We start from the raw sequence: 19299 nt of genomic DNA on the forward strand, positions 1-19299 counted from the left end.
GAGATGGTTGGATGGAGTCACCAACTCAATGGACATGAGTTTGAGTAAGCTCCGGGAGTTGGTGATGAACAGGGAGGCCTGGCGTGCTGTAGTCCATGGGGTTGCAAAGATCCAGACACTTTAGTCAGACACTTCAGTTCAGTTTCAGACTGAATGCAACTTGAGTCAGTTTGCACTTAAAGGAAACATCTGTCAAAGAAACCTATCATACACCAGTAATAATCCTCCAGCTCCAGCTTTAGTGAGCTCACCTCACCCTAGACAGCAGGACCCGAGAACATTACAGGGAACCCCAAACTCTGGGCCCATCCCAACCTCTGTTTCCTTTTTGCTGCTTCAAATCCTCTATAAAACTAACTCTTGTCTAAAATTCCTCCACTAGAGTGTTCCACTGCTTATCAGCACTGTAATCTGCTCATCTTATTTTCCCTTAAATAAGGAACACTGAACTCATTACCAAATTTTTTTAGTTTTGTTATTTGATACTACCAGTTGATAATTTTCATTAAAATAAAAACAAAAATCTGTAACCCAAAATATTTAGGACCAAATCAATTGGCCAAACTGATGGAGGAGAAAAGGGAAAACTTTTATGAGCTTAAGCAATTTTAAGCTTTAAATTAATTGTACTAAACACACCTTATCTGGTGTCATCAGCATAGTTGACTCAGTTTTTATTCCAGATTGATGAATATTCACAAACATTCCTGAATCTAAAAGTCCTGCTGACCTGTAACAAATAAGTACAAATTTTAGCCTTCATTTCACTGGGAAGACAAAAAATGACCACCTACTTAATATATGTTGCTGTTGTTTTCTTTTTTTTTTTTACTATACCTTGCAGTTTCACTATCTGTTACAAAAGTTGGAGTTGCGGCTAATGGGCTTCGAAGGTCTTTTCGAATGTAGATTTTTTCTGTTGAAGCAGCACAGTTGGAAGATTTTTCTCTGGATACTTCAATGGGTTTTCTTTCACATTGAACAGCTACAAAAATGTGCCAAATTTATATCACAATGCAGAATTTATAAGCAATTATAAATGCAAGCTCTAGGTCAGCCATGTTGTTACGGGAGACATGGTTACCATAACTCTAAAGATAACCATCAATCTTTAGAAATTATTTTTCAAGTTCAACGAAGTTGCTTCAAATAGTAAAACTGGCCACTGTGCATCTCTTTTGTTCTCTTTTCTCTCCCTGCCCTAGTTGTAGCAGAAATGCAGAATTCCTACCTTTTAAAAGTTCACTGTCAAGAAGGAAAACCTGAAGTTAGGAGTCCTTTACATATCTAATATACTTAAGAGTATTAAAAAATAAAGTATTTAAACAACTGAAGACAATACTGACAGTGAGCCACAAAAAGACCCAAGTCAAATTTTTTAATTAAGGGCAGGGAGTTTTTTTTTTAATTTTTTGGTTTTTTAATTTGTACAGGGCAAGGAGATTTTTGAGCAGCAACTCAACTGCTTAGTTTTTATTTATAAAATAGAGGTTAATAAAAAAAAATAGAGGTAATAAATTTTATGGCCTTCCCTGGTAAAGCTCAGATGGTAAAGAATCTGCCTGAAATGTGGGAGACCTGGGTTTGATCCCTGGGTTGGGAAGAGCCCTTGGAGAAGGGAATGGCTAACCATTCCAGTATTCTGGCCTGGAGAATCCATGGACAGAGAGGAGCCTGGAGGGCTACTGTCCATGGAGTTGCAAGGAGTTGGATGTGACTGAGCAACTTTCAATAAATTTTACAGCAATTTTATTTCATGATACTTAGGAGACAGTATACTGAAGTTGTTAAATGTACGTTTTCTGAGAAAAACAAGACTGCCAAGATGCAAATCCAAGTTCTGCCACTTATTAGTTATGTGACCTTGGGCAAGTTTCTAAATTTCCTCTGTTCACACAAACGTAAAATGGCTAACAGTAGTATCTACTGACAATTCTGATGTGAGAACAAATAAGTTAACTTATATGCTATACACAGAGTAAAGCACAATGAGAGCTCAATCAATACTAAGGTAATGACAGAAGCTAGTACTGTCATTACCTTATTAACCACTTTAGTATTAATAGTTTGGTGAAAAACTAAATTTTTTAAAAAAAATTATTATTACCAGATCCAAACTAAAATTACATGCCTGGCATTATAGGCATTCAGTTAAGATCTGTTGAACATACAAAAAATACACATTCACATATTTCTATATTTTTGTTGGAAAACTTTAAATTAAAAACGATATATATTTGACATATTTTAACATGTAATTTCTAGGAGTTTGCCTGAATTCTTAAAAGTATTTTCTCCTTAAAAGCTAATACATACAGTCTTGTTTCATTCCAAACGCAATACATCTTTGTAACCTGCAGTATTGACAGCGATTTCGATGGTGTTTATTAATAATACAGTCCTTTGATCCTCGACATGAATAAACTAAATTTTTTCGGATACTTCTTTTAAAAAATCCTTTGCAGCCTTCACAAGTTACTGCTCCATAATGACGCCCTAGAAACAAATGTTCAAGAAAATACAAAAGTCACATTTTTTCAGAACTGAAATGAAGTAGGCCCGCCCACATCTACCCTTAAAGCATGAGCTGAAACTGAGATTTCTGAATTTATGACATGATTTTTTTTTTTTTTACGAACTACCAGAGAATGACACAAACAATTCTCCGATAAAATATACTACACAATATGAGATTTTGAATTTTGTAAAGTACTTTTAACAATGACATGGAAAATTTGGGAAAGAGAAGAAACAAAATCACCCATAACCCATGATATAAAAACTACTTTCACTTCTGAGATCACTTACAAAGGACAATTCTATTATATACTATTTAAGGGTTTCCCTGCTGGCTTAGTGGTAAAGAAAAGTGAAGTCGCTCAGTCGTGTCCAACTCTTTGTGACCCGTGGACTGTAGCCCACCAAGCTCCTCCGTCCATGGGATTCTCCAGGCAAGAATACTGGAGTGGGGTGCCATTTCCTTCTCCACCTGCCAATGCAAAAGATGCAGGTTTGATGCCCAGGTTGAGAAGATCCCTTGGAGTAGGAAATGGCAACCTACTCTAGTATTCTTGCCTGGGACATCCCATGGACAGAGGAACCTGGAGGGCTATAGTCCATGGGGTCCAAAGAGCTGGACATGACTTAGCAACTTAACAACAAAAATATACTTTATAAAGCTATTTTATTCTGAAAACTATGCTCTAAAAAAAGGATATAATGTCAGTTAGTATTTGAAATCTAATCATCCTTCCTCATAGTGAGTCCCACCTTTAAATTTCTGGAGAAATCTGTTACACTTTGATAAACTTATCATTTTCACAAACCATATCCTTCGCATAAAAACTATTAACAAACTGAACATACTCCAGGAAAAGCTCTAGTACAAGTTTTGTAATGAAGCTATGGGAAAGATAAAAATGATGAAGGAAAACAAGCTGGGCCCTTAAACTTATCTCACTGGTACTTATGAATATATATGAATAAATATGGGTATGTATTTCTGGGCATGAAGGAACAATGGCCAGAACTAAAACGGTGTAAACCTGAGAACTAAAAACAGGCCTGGAGAAATGTCTGCTCAACTATGCAGAGCATTTCATCAGGGTTCACCAGAGCTTTTCCACCTCAGTAATCTATTACTCTGTATTCCTAGAATGAGAACAAGGCTCAACAGGCAGATTAATAATCTAATGTTATATGTTATTAAGGATCACAACTAATTTTTAAGCAAAACTTTTGACAAAACTGGTTTCACATTCAGAAAAATTTCCACATGTTCAGTTTACTTTCAAAAAAGTGAAACTGCCTTTCATAATTCTTTGAAATATGCATTTTATGTCATTGCAAGATCACATTAAACTGCAGTGAAATAAAAAACCTTCAGGTGAATAAAAAGCTCTGGGGGAAAATCAGTTAAATTTCATAGGCTACAAATATGAACCATAAAAACAACAGGTTCCTTTATTTTACTTTTTACTTTCAGTAGAAGAAATGCAGTAGTAAGGCAGTTATTTTAACAACACAACAAATATAGCAGGTTATTTGTAGTATTACCTGATGCTTTGTCTCCACATACTACGCAAAGATCAAAAACCTTATTTGGTCCTTGTTCTGAGGAAGAATTATCTGTTAAGAACTAAAGAAACCCCCCCAAACAAACAAACAAACAAGAAAACAATAATTTGTTGTTACTCAGTAATACTCTTATGTAAAAAATTAAAAGAACTTTCATATTACTTTTTGCTTTCTTTTTTGTAAGTTATTCTGAAACTTTGAACTCTATTATTATGCATGTATCAATTAAACTATTCTTAATTTTCTTTACATAAAGATTAAAATTTCAATGTTATAGAAAGTACAGACAGAAATAATACCTTTTTGGTTTGTTCCATAACAATTCATTAAAGTAAAAAGGGTCTTAAACACACAAATACATGAGTATATTTTTCACTGTATCTCACCCACAAAGTATTCACTATTCATACGGATCACATCAAATTACTGTAGAAGTTATCTGTCCTATTGTGACATTTGTCTTTGAATAACTCAGAACATTTCCCCATAGAATGATATGACTAAAATAAGCTATAATAGCATAAAAAGAGAAATCTAATTTTTTTAAATATAAAAAGGTTATGAAGAAAAAAGAAATCTGTTGAAGCATTTACTTTAACTATGGAACATGACTGATGTACAAAGGTATAAACTTTTCATTCAGCTGTCTAAGGATTGGGTTAGGTGCAGAGGTTGAGAACACGGACTCTGGAGTCTGTTAATGACAGCAAATTATTAGGGACTAGATGGAGTGGCCTTGGGCAAATTACTAAACTCTTTAAACTATATTAAGAGCTCATCACTAGGTACAGCTAATATAATACAAAGAAATACTAGTTTCTTCTTTTAGGTTTATCCTTCAGTCTGTCATTTTCTTTCAATCTTTTGAAATGTGAACAAATTAAATTCAAGCTTCAAAATGGTAAAAACCTACCCCTGCTTTAAAACAGCTCACAAAATAATCCTCTACTTTGACTCTTCCTTCTCTTAGGGGTGTGAATGCCTTCATGAACAATTCTGATTTTAAAAACTTTAAATAGTCATTAAAATAGCTATCCCAGGGAATTCCTTGGTGGTCCAGTGGTTAGGACTCTGTGCTTTCACTGCTGAGGGTCTGCGTTTGACCCCTGGTTGAGTAACTAAGATCCTGCATGCCATGCAGCAAGGCCAAAAAAATTTTTCAAAAATAAAACAGCTGTCCCTTACTATGTTACAGTAGTATAATTTCTTCTTATATCACCATAAAAATCAGTCTTCAGTGAAAACTTAAAAACAATTTCTGGTATTAGATATCCTTTGAAAACATCTCTGACAAACATCTATCTTTTCAAAAATAGCATATCTACTGCAAACAGTGCTAATCTTTTATTTGTTAATTTCCTAAGGGTGGAAGAGACACTGAGGTTAATGGGCCTGCCCACATCCCATCTTAGGTCACTAGAACAGAAATCAAATCTTGGCCCAGGGGAATTCCATCCTATACCTGTTTCTCTTTCATTGCTCTTAGAGATGCAAAGTACTGATATTATTTTTATTTTTTAAATAAAGAAAACCTTTCAAAAAGATTAACTTCAAAGAAATCTGATATACACCTTTTCAGCCAACCGATGTCACCAGTCATAAATATGATGATAGGAAGTACCCTTGGAATGATGTGATGAAAACGGCACTTAACGTCTGCTAACTACTCCCCCAAACCCACAACCCCAGTCTAACCATGAAAAAAACATCAGACCAAGTCCCACAGTAAGGCAATTTATAATATACCTGACCAGCATAACTTAAAACTATCAAAGTCACCAAATGTAAGGAAAGTCACAGATAAGAGGAGTCAAAGGAAACGCAACAAATGTACTATAATTTGGTATCCTGGAACAGACAGACGTTAGGTAAGAATTAGGGAAAGCTATGGAATTTAGCTAATGTATAAATACTACCGGTTCATTATTTATAATAAATATATCACACTAATGTAGAATGTTAGTAAGTAATTGTGTGTTGGGCGATTATATGGGAACTCTCTATACTAAATGCTCAGTATTTCTGTAAATACAAAACTGTTCTTAAGAAAATCAAGCCTGTTTATGAAAAAAAAAAAAATAAAGAAATTAGGGTATGGATAATGCCAAACATTTTTTTAGTGACTTCTTTCTAATAACTTTATATATTTTATCCATTTTCTACATTAACTGTTTTTAAAAGTAATATAAAATTGTGTAATTGGAAGAATAATAGAATCTATGAGGATATATAGGCATAATTTTGTATCTTACGAATTTGGAGCTTTTCAATTCTAAAAGGAATTTTTCTTTTAGCTTTTCATCACAAAATATGGAATCCAATTTTAAGTTAGTACCCTCACCAAAGCTTCTGGAGGCCAACTTAAGGGTTCACTGTTTTTATATTCAAACATAGCAACCAGTGGTAAAAACAGCAGCTACGTAATTGTATAAAAGCCTTAGCTGGCTCTTTGAAGAATAATATATAACTAGCAAAAATAAAAAACAATGTAAAGTTAATTCACAGTACTGACTGAGTTCCAGCGTTAGAGCATCCCATAGGCTAGACTGCTTACTACATTAGTGAAGATGTATGACAAAAGGGAAGCAAAGGCCACAAAGCTGCTAGCTATAATATGGACTTCTTGATCTGGCAGCTGCTTGTTCACAACAGAGGCATCTTGGTCTTGGAAACTGCAGTCACAGAATTCTATAGATGCTCCTGATTTGGAAGTTTCCTAACTGCAAAAGCAGAAGGTCACCTAGAATCAAGTTCTGAAGCAGGCTCCCATAGTTATTCTTGGAAACCTGACCTACAAGTGTTCCTTCAGCCTTTCTATCAGTACTTTGAGCTCTCTACATTCTTTGTTAAATTCCTTCCTGCCCAAACCAGCCAGAGCGGATCTTACTATATGCCACTAAAAACCCACCAAAATATACGCTGTGAGCATGTGTGAGGAAAAGTATAGTGGCCCATAGGAGAAGGTAGCACCTAATTTTATACAAGATCTTTTCCTACTGAACATGCAGGATATAAAGTCTTAATGTCAGGACTTATTTTATGATATGCTTTTTCTTTTTTTCAAGGATAAGATTTAAGAGAAACTCTGAATTTACCTGGAGCTGTTGTGTAGACAAATCAGGAGTTGTAAAAAATAACTGGTTGACACCTGCTGCATCTGGGGTCGTGAAGAAAACTTTTCCTGGAGTAGAGTCTTGCCTGGCCAGAATGACTTTGTTTGGAGTAGAGCCATCGTGATTTGTCAGAATGAACTGTTTGCCTTGGGTATTATGATCAAGTGCTGTCACAATCTGGATTTTCTGGCCAGTAGGCTGCTCTGTAACAATCTAATACAATCATGTCATTAGTAATTAAGTCAATTTAATCTTTTTCCTTCTCTAAGGACAATTTTTCTCATTTCTTCAGACAAAGCTAGACTAGAAAGCATACCATTACATACATAGATTCAATGTAATACACATAACATACATACCATTTAATCTAGCAATTCTACTTCGATGACATCCTACCCTACAGAAATAAACAAATGTGTAAATAAAGCTACAATAGTAAGAACACTTGGACTTGACTATTTTGATTCCTTCCCTTCCCCTCCTTTCTACCTTTCATATACATAAACATATACTGGGTATATTCTATTTGCCAATCGCTGTTTGTTCTGGGTCCCTGGATATAATAATAAACAAAACAAAATTTTTATTCTCATAAAGCTTTAACTTTAGTGAGGAAAGGCAGATAAAAAACAAGCAAATAATATTGTCAGGTGGTATTATGTGTTACAAAGTAAAATAAAGCAGGGTAAGCTGGGGGTTATTAATGGAATGAGAGTGACGAGGAGATAATATCTCAGCACAGACCTGAGTGAAGGAACAGACCAAGGCTTAGGACTAGCTAGGGGAAATGCATCCCTAGTAGAGGAAGCAGCCTGTGGGGCAGGAAGACTGTATTTGATATTGCTGAGGCAAGAGACACAGCAAGAGAGCTGTGTGAATGAAACTGGATGGGAGAGAGATTTATGATAGGAAGTGGGATATGAGAAACAAAAAGGGCCAAACTGAAAAGGGTCTTGTAGGCCATACAACATCTGATTTCCTCCTGGATGACATGGAGATCCACTAAAGGGCTTATAGAGCAGAGACGTGGCAGGATGTTTTGCCAACAGCATCTTTCTAGATTTAGTGTAAAGATCAGACTGTGAATGTTTAAGAGCAGAATTAAGGGAGACCAGAAAGGAAGCTAGCGCACAAACACTGGCAGCACCTGGGCACTGTATACAGGCAGAGACACAGGCCAAGACCAGGGCAGTAGCCACGCTAGCGGTAAAAAGCGGTCTGGGATATTTTATAGAGGGAGAGGCGACAAGATACGCTGCTGGACTGGATATGGAATATGAGGAGAGAAGAGTCGAGGATGATTATGAAATTTTGGCCTGACCAATTAGGACAGAACTGTCATTTACTGAGACAGAGCAGTCTGGAGAAGAAAAAGTTCATGAATAAAAAGAATAGCCTAGCATTGAGGGTTTTCGTTGTAGCTTAGCAAATATTTTACGGAAAAAAACTCATTAAGCCAATTAAATTCCCTGAATTCAATTTTAAAATGGCAAAGCTGATTTGTTTCCAAGTTTTTCCCATTTCTCTGAAATTATTTTCAAGACTATTTTTTACTTTTTCTGGCTCTCTAAGCAGCCCCACGGTGGTCGACAAGAACCAGCGCCTCACGAAAGGAGGCAAAAAGAGAGCCAAGAAGAAAGTGGCTGACCCAGTTTCTAAATAAGATTGGTATGATGTGAAAGCACCAGCTATGTTCAATATAAGGAATACTGGGAAAACACTGTTCCCAAGAACTCAAGGAACCAAAATCACATCTGATGGCCTCAAAGATTATGTTTTTGAAGTGAGTCTTGCTAATCTGCAGAGTGATGAAGTAACATTTAGAAAATTCAAGCCAATTATTGAGAATGTTCAGGGCAAAAACTGCCTGACTAATTTCCATGGCATGGATCTTATCCGTAATGTTGTATTCCATGGTCAAAAAGCGGTAAACCATGATTGAAGCTCATGTTGATGTCAAGACTACCGATGGTTACTTGCTTCATCTGTTCCGTGTGGTAACTAACAAATGCAACCATCAGATTTGGAAAACCTTTTACGCTCAGCACTAGCAGGTATGCCAGATCCCCAAGAAGATGATAAAAATAATGACCTGAGAGGTGCAGATGAATGACTTGAAAGAGGCGGTCAATAAATTGGTTTCAGATAGCACTGGAAAAGACTTGCCAATCTATTTATCCACTCCATGATGTCTTCATTAGAAAAGCAAAAAATGCTAAAGGAGCCCAAGTTTGAATTGGGAAAACTCATGAAGCTACATGGTAAAGGTAGTAGTTCTGGAAAAGCTACTGGGGATGAGACAGGTGCTAAAGTTAAATGAGTTGGTGAATATGAGCCACCAGTCCAAGAATCTGTTTAAAATGTGTACTTTTAATGATGACAAAAGATCTTACTTGTGGTAGAAAAAAAAGACAACTGTTTTCTGCACAAAATTTACAGCACAGTTCTGAATCACTAATTAGTTTTTGTCTAGAGCACACTGTATTGATTATGGCTACTACCAATTTGAGTTTCCGTTGACGACCAGTATTTCTACCATGCCCTATTTTCCTGGCTGCAGTCTTAACTGTTTTGTTTTGCATAGGTTATTTCTACCAAGTCTAGTCTCCATCCTCCCCACTAACAATTCCTGCAATTTTCAATGATACCTATAAGAGGTTTCAGTTCATCTGTAATTTTACCATGTAAAGTTTATGCTGTTATACATTTCATTTTAGAATATTCCTATCAGAAATATTAATTGTAAACTGAATAAAAATCTAATGGCTCACATTTATTTCTTAGAGACAAGAGCATCAGGTACATGCAGGGTCCAACTGTTACTGCCTGGAAACACTTTGCTTAGATGGGTAAAAGTATGTTTACTGCCGCACAATAATTATAATTAGAAACTGAAGTGATCCAAGTAGCCTTCAATAAAGAAGAGTAAATAGATTATGGAAACAGTTCTCAGGTCTTAGGATTTCTTTACATGCCTAAATAAATAAATAAAAATCACTGAGAGCCCAAACAGCTTTTATTTACATAGGTTGTATCTATTGATATTTACCATATTGAAATTCAAATAGAAAAAATTTAAAATATTATTTCATTTTAAAATAACTCATTAAATATTAACATATTTATTTAATGAAAAATAAGTACATTTTCCAAACAAACAAAAAAATTAGTGGAGGACAGAGGCACTGATTTACATTTTTGCAAACAGATTCAATGTCTGGCTTAATAGAAGCTGGATGCTCATACGTGCCTGTGCATTCAATCTGCTGCAAAGGCTGTTTTGGTTAAAAGAAAGAAAGAAAATCCAGCCTTATATTTTTTGGGTAAAAAGGGGAAGAATATCTTAATTGCTTCTTCAAATTGTGTAAACTGTTCTTTGATATGACAACAAAACTTGAAAAGTGATAGCTTTTTAGAGGTTAGTTGCAATGTAGAATCAGAAACTACTGGGTTGGTCAAAAAGTTCATTTGGGTTTTTCTGTAAGATGATACAAGAGACTCGAACTAACTTCTTGGCCAACCAATATATTAAAATCTCTTGGTCTATCCTGCAATGTGAATCCTTCACTTATGAGTGATTTTGTTACATCATGCACTGGTCATTTGGAAAACGCTGGTTCAATGAGTTATGCACACCTTTTAAATTGTGACATATTTTAACATATCATGTAACGGGTAGTCTCTGGAAAATTACACCACATATTTGTGAGAGAATTATAGTGAGAAGACAAACAGCATTTTAGTACTATTATGAGAATGGTTTGGACCTTGCTGATTCTGAGTCCCTAGATGATATTTTGAAAACCTCTGGACTATGGAACTTCTTACTAGAACACAACTATTTATATGATATAGATCTCCTTCTAATGGTCCAGTAAACCTCAGATTTCGAACCCTCCAGAAACAGTCTCTGACTAGATCCTCACACCCCACAACTCTTCATTTGCTGTTTTTCTTCCATGTTCCCAATTCCCAATTACACTCTACACAATTACCTATCATAGCACTGAACATATTCTATTTTTATTGTCCAATTATTCAAGCATCTCTCACTAGATCAAAGTGAACTGAAATCAGTTCAGTTCAGTTGCTCAGTCGTATCCGACTCTTTGCAACCCCATGAACTGCAGCAAGTCAGGCCTCCCTGTCCATCACCAACTCCCGGAGTCCACCCAAACTCATGTCCATTGAGTTGGTGATGTCATCCAGCCATCTCATCTTTTTTCGTCCCCTTCTCCTCCTGCCCTCAATCTTTCCCAGCACCAGGGTCTTTACAAATCAGTCAGCTCTTCACGTCAGGTGGCCAAAGTACTGGAGTTTCAGCTTCAACATTAGTCCTTTCAGTGAACACCCAGGACTGATCTCCTTTAGGATGGACTGGCTGGATCTCCTTGCAGTCCAAGGGACTCTCAAGAGTCTTCTCCAACACCACAGTTCAAAAGCATCAATTCTTCAGCGCTCAGCTTTCTTTATAGTCCAACTCTCACATCCATATATGACTACTCGAAAAACCACAGCCTTAACTAGATGGACCTTTGTTGACAAAGTAATGTCTCTGCTTTTTAATATGCTGTCTAGGTTGGTCATTGGAGAAGGACATGGCAACCCACTCCAGTACTCTTGCCTGGAGAATTCCGTGGACAGAGGAGCCTGGTAGGCTGCTGTCCATGAGGTCGCACAGAGTCAGACACGACTAACTTAGCAGCAGCAGCAGCAGGTTGGTGGCCATAACTTTCCTTCCAAGGAGTAAGCGTCTTTTAATTTCATGGCTGCAATCACCATCTACAATGATTTTGGAGCCCCCAAAAAATAAAGTCAGACACTGTTTCCCCATCTATTTGCCATGAAGTGATGGGACCAGATGCCATGATCTTAGTTTTCTGAATGTTGAGCTTTAAGCCAACTTTTTCACTCTCCTCTTTCACTTTCATCAAGAGGCTCCTCAGTTCTTCTTCGCTTTCTGCCATAAGGGTGGTGTCATTTGCATATTATTGATATTTCTCCGGGCAATCTTGATTCCAACAATCAAGGGTATCTTTTATCTCTGTGCCACCAAAACCTAGCAAACTTATTTGTATAAATCAGTTTGGTTAAGCAGTTAATGAACAGTAAATAAGACATACCTCTCCCATTTGTTGTTCGATAATTTGATGTGCAATTTCTTCTATGGATGCCATGATTTGATTACCAAAAATAATCCTGCCAAAAATAAAAAGATGCTTTTTCACAATTATACCCACAAAACACATTAACTGAAGAATTTACAAATGAAATTATATGATAGCTAGGATTTGCTTCAAAATATTCTGGTTGTGGGAAGAGGGAGAGGGTAGAGGTGGGAAGGAATAAACAACTGAAGATTGGCTGTGTGTTGACAATTATCAAAGACTGCTGACGCTTATACAAGAGTTCATAAAACTATTCTCTTTTACAAATTTTGAAAATGTCTATTAAAAAAAACTTATTCAATACCAAACAATTTCACTTTTCAAAGTTACTGAAGACTAAACCACAGACCTTCGATATAGTTCAGGAATGGTTTATTAATTAAAGAAAGTCAATCCAGTCTATAAACAAATACATCACTGAAGCCATTTAACATACTTTTTAATCAGTATACTGTAAAAGCTGACAAAATATTCATTCAGAAGACTAGAAGATTTCTCCATAATTTTGTGATTGTTCTTACGTGGTAAGTTTAATTTGAATTTTAACATAAAACTCTTCAAAGAGATTTGAGAGTCAGTAAGATTAACAGATTGACTTTGACATTTGTTTTTTCTCTATATCAGGTAGTCAAGAATACAAAAATCATTTGACTTTATCATATACCATTATAAATTGACTAATATTCTATAATTATAATATTAATCACCAAACTGTTTTAATTACTTGTCTTTCAATCACTTTTAAAACCTTAAATGTTTCAATTACTTGTTCTAAAAGCAATATATAGTATTTAATCACTCAACTATCTCCCACTTGAAAAGTAGTGCCAGTTAAGTGTCCTCAACCTCTCTGAAACCCAACCAAGGAGACGGTTACTGGCAAAGCCTGTGTGATCTAGGTCCATGATGGAACACGAATCCTCCCAAACTCTGCTCCATTTTGGCGGGGGGTCGGGGGGACAGGGTGTCATTCTTCCTTTTTTGGGGAAAGGTAACATGTTCAAAACAGAACAGCCCTATTGATCCACCCAGTATTCCAGAGTTCCAGAATTCCAATAGCCTTCATTCATTTCATCCCATTTATGTCCCCTTCAGTTCATGCTGGCAGACATTTCTGCTGGCGTGAATTCTCAGAAATCTTTGTTGCCTCCTATGCAATTCATGTGGGTTCATGCCACCAGACAAGAGAGTCCTGTACAGAGCTCTTGTGGGTAACTGCATCTCTAGTCCCACTATGCGCTCTATGTAGATCTCAAGGACACTGTGAATGCAGTCTTTTGAACAAGGCCGCTTACTTTTCCTACATGAAAAACTCTTCCTTTGAGACTTACTTAAGTGAGTTATACCAGTTTTTAATGTCATTCATTCACTTCTCTTTCAATTACATTACTTATTGAAGACTGACAGACTGTTGTCCTGTTCCTGCCGTTCTCCCAGTTTCTTGCCCTCTAGGTCCAATAACATTCACCCACTTGCTATTAATACCTTAATACTGTGGTGCCAGACTGCTCTAATGTATATACTTAACATTATTTTAGCTCTTAATGTTCTTCAAAGCCTTCCCTTTAATTACAGGATGTGAGGTGCCAATGGTTAAACCTTCTATTTTAGCCATATGTACTACTTGTAATTGTTTGAATTTATTACCATGTTGCTTCATATTGCCATGTCTCTGCTAATGGCTTCTCTCTCTACCACAACTGCCATGGAATCACTAGATCAACATGTGTTTGTTTTCCAAGACTAAACTTAACTCAAAAAAACTGAGGAAAAAAAGGATTCTTTACATATTGTTGATGTAAGTCTAAACTGAAACAACCTTCCCAGAAATTTGCGAATGTTTATCAAAGCCTTAAAACTTTTCCTACTCATTGATCCAATAATTCATGCAATATTCTTCCATTCAACAATAATTGTTGAGTGTTTACTATGAGCCAGGAAGTTTTCCAAATGTTAGGGATATATCTTTCTAAATGTCAGGGAGTATTAAAACAAGGGCTTCCCTGATAGCTCAGTTGGGAAAGAATTTGCCTGTAATGAAGGAGACCTGGATTTGATTCCTGGGTTGGGACGATCCACTGGAGAAGGGATAGGCTATACTCACTCCAGTATTCTTGGGCTTCTCTTGTGGCTTAGCTGGTAAAGAACCTGCCTGCAATGTGGGAGACCTGGGTTTGATCCCAGGGTTGGGAAGATCCCCTGGGAGAATGGAAAGGCTACCCACTCCAGTATTTTGGCCTGGATAATCCATGGACTGAATAGTAGGAGAAAAAGACAATAAATAAAATATACAAACATTCTCAAATATTAATGATGACTTCTCTAAGTGGAGATTTACAGGCCACTTATTTTCTGCTTTTTGAATGGGTATCTACTAATGGGTAATTAGAAAAGTAAACATTCCTTCATTTATAATCCACTGTATTTTGTGCCTATTTATCTTCTAAAGCACCTGGGTTTATCTGTGTAGATGATAAAAAAACTTCTAAAGTAAAAGAACTCGTAGTTTTCCTATGGACTAATTTTTTTCCAATGAACCTGTAGTGTTTAACACTGCCTGGTATTTGTATTTGAACTCAGAAAGCATCAATATTTACTGAAAGATACTTATCAGGCACTGTGTGACTACTAGACTTCACAGTGACTAAGACAGAGACAATCTCTGCTGCATGGAGCTTATATTTTAATAAGGAAACAGATTTTTAAAATTACCATGTACTAAATGCTACGAATGGAGAAGGTGATGGCACCTCACTCCAGTACTCTTGCCTGGAAAATCCCGTGGATAGAGGAGCCTGGTAGGCTGCAGTCCATGGGGTCACGAAGAATAGGACACGACTGAGCGACTTCACTTGCACTTTTCACTTTCATGCACTGGAGAAAGAAATGGCAACCCACTCCAGTGTTCTTACCTGGAGAATCCCAGGGACAGGGGAGCCTGGTGGGCTGCCGTCTATGGGGTCGCACAGAGTCAGACACGACTGAAGCGACTTAGCAGCAGCAGCAGCAAAGGCTACAAAGTAAACTAGGAAGTAGTGATAAAGAGAAAAACAGAGAAATATCGGAGGGGGTTTATGATAATAACCTCAGATATGCGGATGACACCACCCTTATGGCAGAAAGTGAAGAAGAGCTAAAAAGCCTCTTGATGAAAGTGAAAGAGGAGAGCGAAAAAGTTGGCTTAAAGCTCAACGTTCAGAAAACGAAGATCATGGCATCCGGTGCCATCACTTCATGGGAAATAGATAGGGAAACAGCGGAAACAGTGTCAGACTATTTTTTTGGGCTCCAGAATCACTGCAGATGGTGATTGCAGCCATGAAATTAAAAGACGCTTACTCCTTGGAAGAAAAGTTATGACCAACCTAGTTAGTATATTCAAAAGCAGAGACATTACTTTGCCGACTAAGGTCCATCTAGTCAAGGCTATGGTTTTTACTGTGGTCACGTATGGATGCGAGAGTTGGACTGTGAAAAAGGCTGAGCACCGAAGAATTGATGCTTTTGAACTGCGGTGTTGGAGAAGACTCTTGAGAGTCCCTTGGACTGCAAGGAGATCCAACCAGTCCATTCTGAAGGAGATCAACCCTGGGATTTCTTTGAAAGGAATGATGCTAAAGCTGAAACTCCAGTACTTTGGCCACCTCATGAGAAGAGTTGACTCATTGGAAAAGACTCTGATGCTGGGAGGGATTGGGGGCAGGAGAAGGGGACGACAGAGGATGAGATGGCTGGATGGCATCACAGACTTGATGGACGTGAGTCTGAATGAACTCCGGGAGATGGGGATGAACAGGGAGGCCTGGCGTGCTGCAGTTCATGGGGTCACAAAGAGTCGGACATGACTGAGCGACTGAACTGAACTGAACTGAGTGTGCCATAGAGTCACGTCAATAAATCAGACTTTCAACCCCATTTTTACTATTTACTAAATGTTTAACTACATGTCAGTCACTTAAGGCTGTTTGTTTATAAATGAAATGGATTCAGTAAAACCTATCTCAAAATATTCTTGTAAAAATTGAGTTTGTGAAAATATCTTTGTCAATGTATGCTGTTGTTCAGTTGCTAAGTCATGTCCAGCTCCTTGCGACCCCATGGTCTACAGCATGCCAGGCTTCCCTGTCCTTCACTGTCTTGGAGTTTGGTCAAACTCATGTCCATTGAGTCAGTGATGCCATCTAACCATCTCATCCTCTGTCACTCCCTTCTCCTCCCGCCCTCAGTCTTTCCTAGTATCAGGGTCGTTTCCAATAGGTTGTCTTTTCGCATCAGGTGGTTGAAGTACTGGAGCTTTTGCTTTCGTCCTGCCAGAGAACATTCAGGGTTGATTTCCTTTAGGACTGACTGGTTTCATCACCTTGCCGTCCAAGGGACTCTCAAGAGTCTTCTCCAGCACCACAATTCAAAAGTATCAGTTCTTCGGCACTCAGATTTCTTTGTGGTCCAACTCTCACATTGGCACCAATGACTACCGGAAAAACCATAGCTTTGACCAAATGGACCTCTGTCGGCAAAGTGATATCTCTGCTCTTTAATATGCCGTCTACGTTTGCCATGGCTTTTCTTCCAAGGAGCAAGCATCTTTTAATTTTGTGGGTGTAGTCACCATCTTCAGTGATTCTGGAACCCGAGAAAAAAAATTTGACACTGTTTCCACTTTTCACCCATCTATTTGCCAATATATCAACATCTATACACACACACACACACACACACACACACACACACACACACACACACACACACACATATGTATCGGTGTACAATGGTCTCTTACAGGTAAAATGTTTTCCCTGACAGCTGAATAACAAAGTGCTCAATAAATGAGCAACAGGTCAGGAGAACCATCACACCGGAGTCGGAGGGTCTGGGGAAAATCTTACAGAAGAGACATTTGAAACAGGCACTGAAGGATAAACGTTTTTACCAACCTCAGGGACAAAGCAAAAAAACAGGAGGATGCTGCCTTTACTACTCTAGAGCTAATTAAGATACAGAAGACATACAGTCTTAGATTTTTGCCTCTGATTCTTCTTTTTTCACATTTACCTCAATCTCATGTCTATGTATCTTCCCCACAGGAAAAAATATACCCTCAGTGATGCCATTTGAATTTGTTCATGGGGCTCTCATAGCAAGAATACTGCAGTGGTTTGTCATTCCCTCCTCCAGTGGACCATGTTTCGTCAGAACTCTCCACTATGTCCCATTTGTCTTGGGTGGCCCTTCATGGCACGGTTCATAGCTTTATTGAGTTATGCAAGCAAGCCCTTTCACCATGACAAGGCTGTGATCCATGAAAGCTATGGTTTTTCCAGTAGTCATGGGCAGATGTGATAGTTGGACCAAAAGAAAGCAGAGCATCAAAGAATTGATGCTTTCCAAAGTGCTGCTGGAGAAGACTCTTGAGAGTCCCTTGGACAGCAAGATCAAATCAGTCAATCCTAAAGGACATCAACCCTGAATATTCACCTGAAAGACTGATGCTGAAGCTGCAACACTTTGGCCACCTGATGCGAGGAGCCGACTCACTGGAAAATACCCTGATGCTGGGAAAGACTGAAGGCAAAAGGAGAAGAGGGTAGAGCAAAGGATGAGATGGTTAGATACCACCAATGAATCAATGGAGATAAATCTAAACACCAGGATATAGTGAAGGACAGGGAAGCCTGGCATGCTGCAGTCCATGGGGTTGCAAGAGTCAGAAATGATTTATTTACTGAACAACAACAGTGGTGTCATCCTCCTTCCATTCAGGTTCACAATTTTAAGTCTGTGCTCTTTGAGTACATCATGAACAGTCCATTTTCTTTCTCCACCAGCCCTACTCCCATCAACCAACTGTAGGCTCTTGTTACAAAGTAGTATTTTGCAAACTCCTTGCTGTGAGCCACTTGTGGATGGGGAAATATAGTAGGTCAAAATTTTCTTCTTTTAAAAAAGAAAGAAATTAGAATAGAAAATGCTGCATCAAGTATAGTGAGGGTAAGGACTTATTTCAGTTTAATCTGTGTTAAGTCATGATGGAAAACCTTTTTTTTGTGTAGCAGTCAAAAAATGCTTGAAAATATGATGCAAAACAATTTTTTTTTTTCCTGGTAGGGTGGGTCAAACATAGATTTGAAAATCTGGGACTTCCCTGGTGGTACAGTGGATAGGAATCCACCTGCTAATGCAGGGAACATGGATTTGATTCCTGGTCTGGGACTATTCCACACATCATGAAGTAACTAAGTCCATTAACTACAACTACTGAGTTCGTGTGCTGCAACTACTGAGCTCACACTACAGCCCACACTCCGCAACAAGAAAACACTTCAGTGAGAAGCCTGGGCACTGCGACTAGAAAAAGCAAGGTGCAGCAACAAAGTCCCAGCGCAACCAAAAATAAAAAATAAAAGAAAATCTGATAGAAGTTAAGGCTTCCCTCACAAGAAAACAGGTTCACATTCATTCACTCTACAACTGATGATATATGCTATGCTGAATTTCAAGGAGTTCGTAAACTCTCCTATGGCCAGCCCAAGGTCTTCAGGTTAAGAATCCTTTCAGTATAATTTCAGCAACTGGCAGAAATAACTTTCCTGGATGAATATTTAATATATTCAACTTTGCGTCTATGAAAAACCCCTAGAAGGCAAGAATCATCTGTGTCAGCTCTTCTGACCAACAGCAAAATCTCAGGATGCTTACAGAACTGAAACACATCCTTATTCTCCTGTTTCATAAGTATCAGTGCCTCTTTAACGGTCAAAGAATAAAGTTTCAGTCCTTCTCCTGGTAGTTTTTCAGTATTTACTAAGTCCTTATAAACACGCCTGCCACTGCAGACACAAAGGAGCATTCCTTTATAGTTTGACTTCCCCATCTTCCTATTTCATCTCACCAGTCCCAGAGGGGACTCCTTCAGGACAAACTGGAATGTTCTTTATTCCCCA

The 19299-nt window shown here is 37.8% G+C and overlaps 1 protein-coding gene and 1 pseudogene across 5 annotated transcripts in view; one reads left to right on the forward strand and one right to left on the reverse strand.

Annotated features, from left to right (window-relative positions):
• The window catches only part of NR2C1 (nuclear receptor subfamily 2 group C member 1), a 40473-nt gene that overhangs the window by 19562 nt on the left and 1612 nt on the right, over window positions 1-19299 (reverse strand). For 4 of the 5 annotated variants that reach the window (XM_060412515.1, XM_060412513.1, XM_060412514.1 and 1 more), the window contains exons 2-7: window positions 12314-12389; window positions 7173-7403; window positions 4057-4138; window positions 2317-2496; window positions 838-985; window positions 640-730 (exon numbers count right to left, since the gene is read on the reverse strand). In XM_060412515.1, the coding sequence (XP_060268498.1) occupies window positions 640-730; window positions 838-985; window positions 2317-2496; window positions 4057-4138; window positions 7173-7403; window positions 12314-12367 (786 nt within the window). In that variant the 5' untranslated portion in view covers window positions 12368-12389. Of the gene's footprint in view, window positions 1-639; window positions 731-837; window positions 986-2316; window positions 2497-4056; window positions 4139-7172; window positions 7404-7549; window positions 7588-12313; window positions 12390-19299 lie in introns of all 5 variants that reach the window. The other variant, XM_042246617.1, reaches the window with a different exon arrangement.
• Window positions 7978-9549, forward strand: LOC121818970 (small ribosomal subunit protein eS1-like; annotated as a pseudogene).

Source organism: Ovis aries, chromosome 3 (assembly GCF_016772045.2).
Source record: "Ovis aries strain OAR_USU_Benz2616 breed Rambouillet chromosome 3, ARS-UI_Ramb_v3.0, whole genome shotgun sequence".
NCBI lineage: Eukaryota > Metazoa > Chordata > Mammalia > Artiodactyla > Bovidae > Ovis > Ovis aries.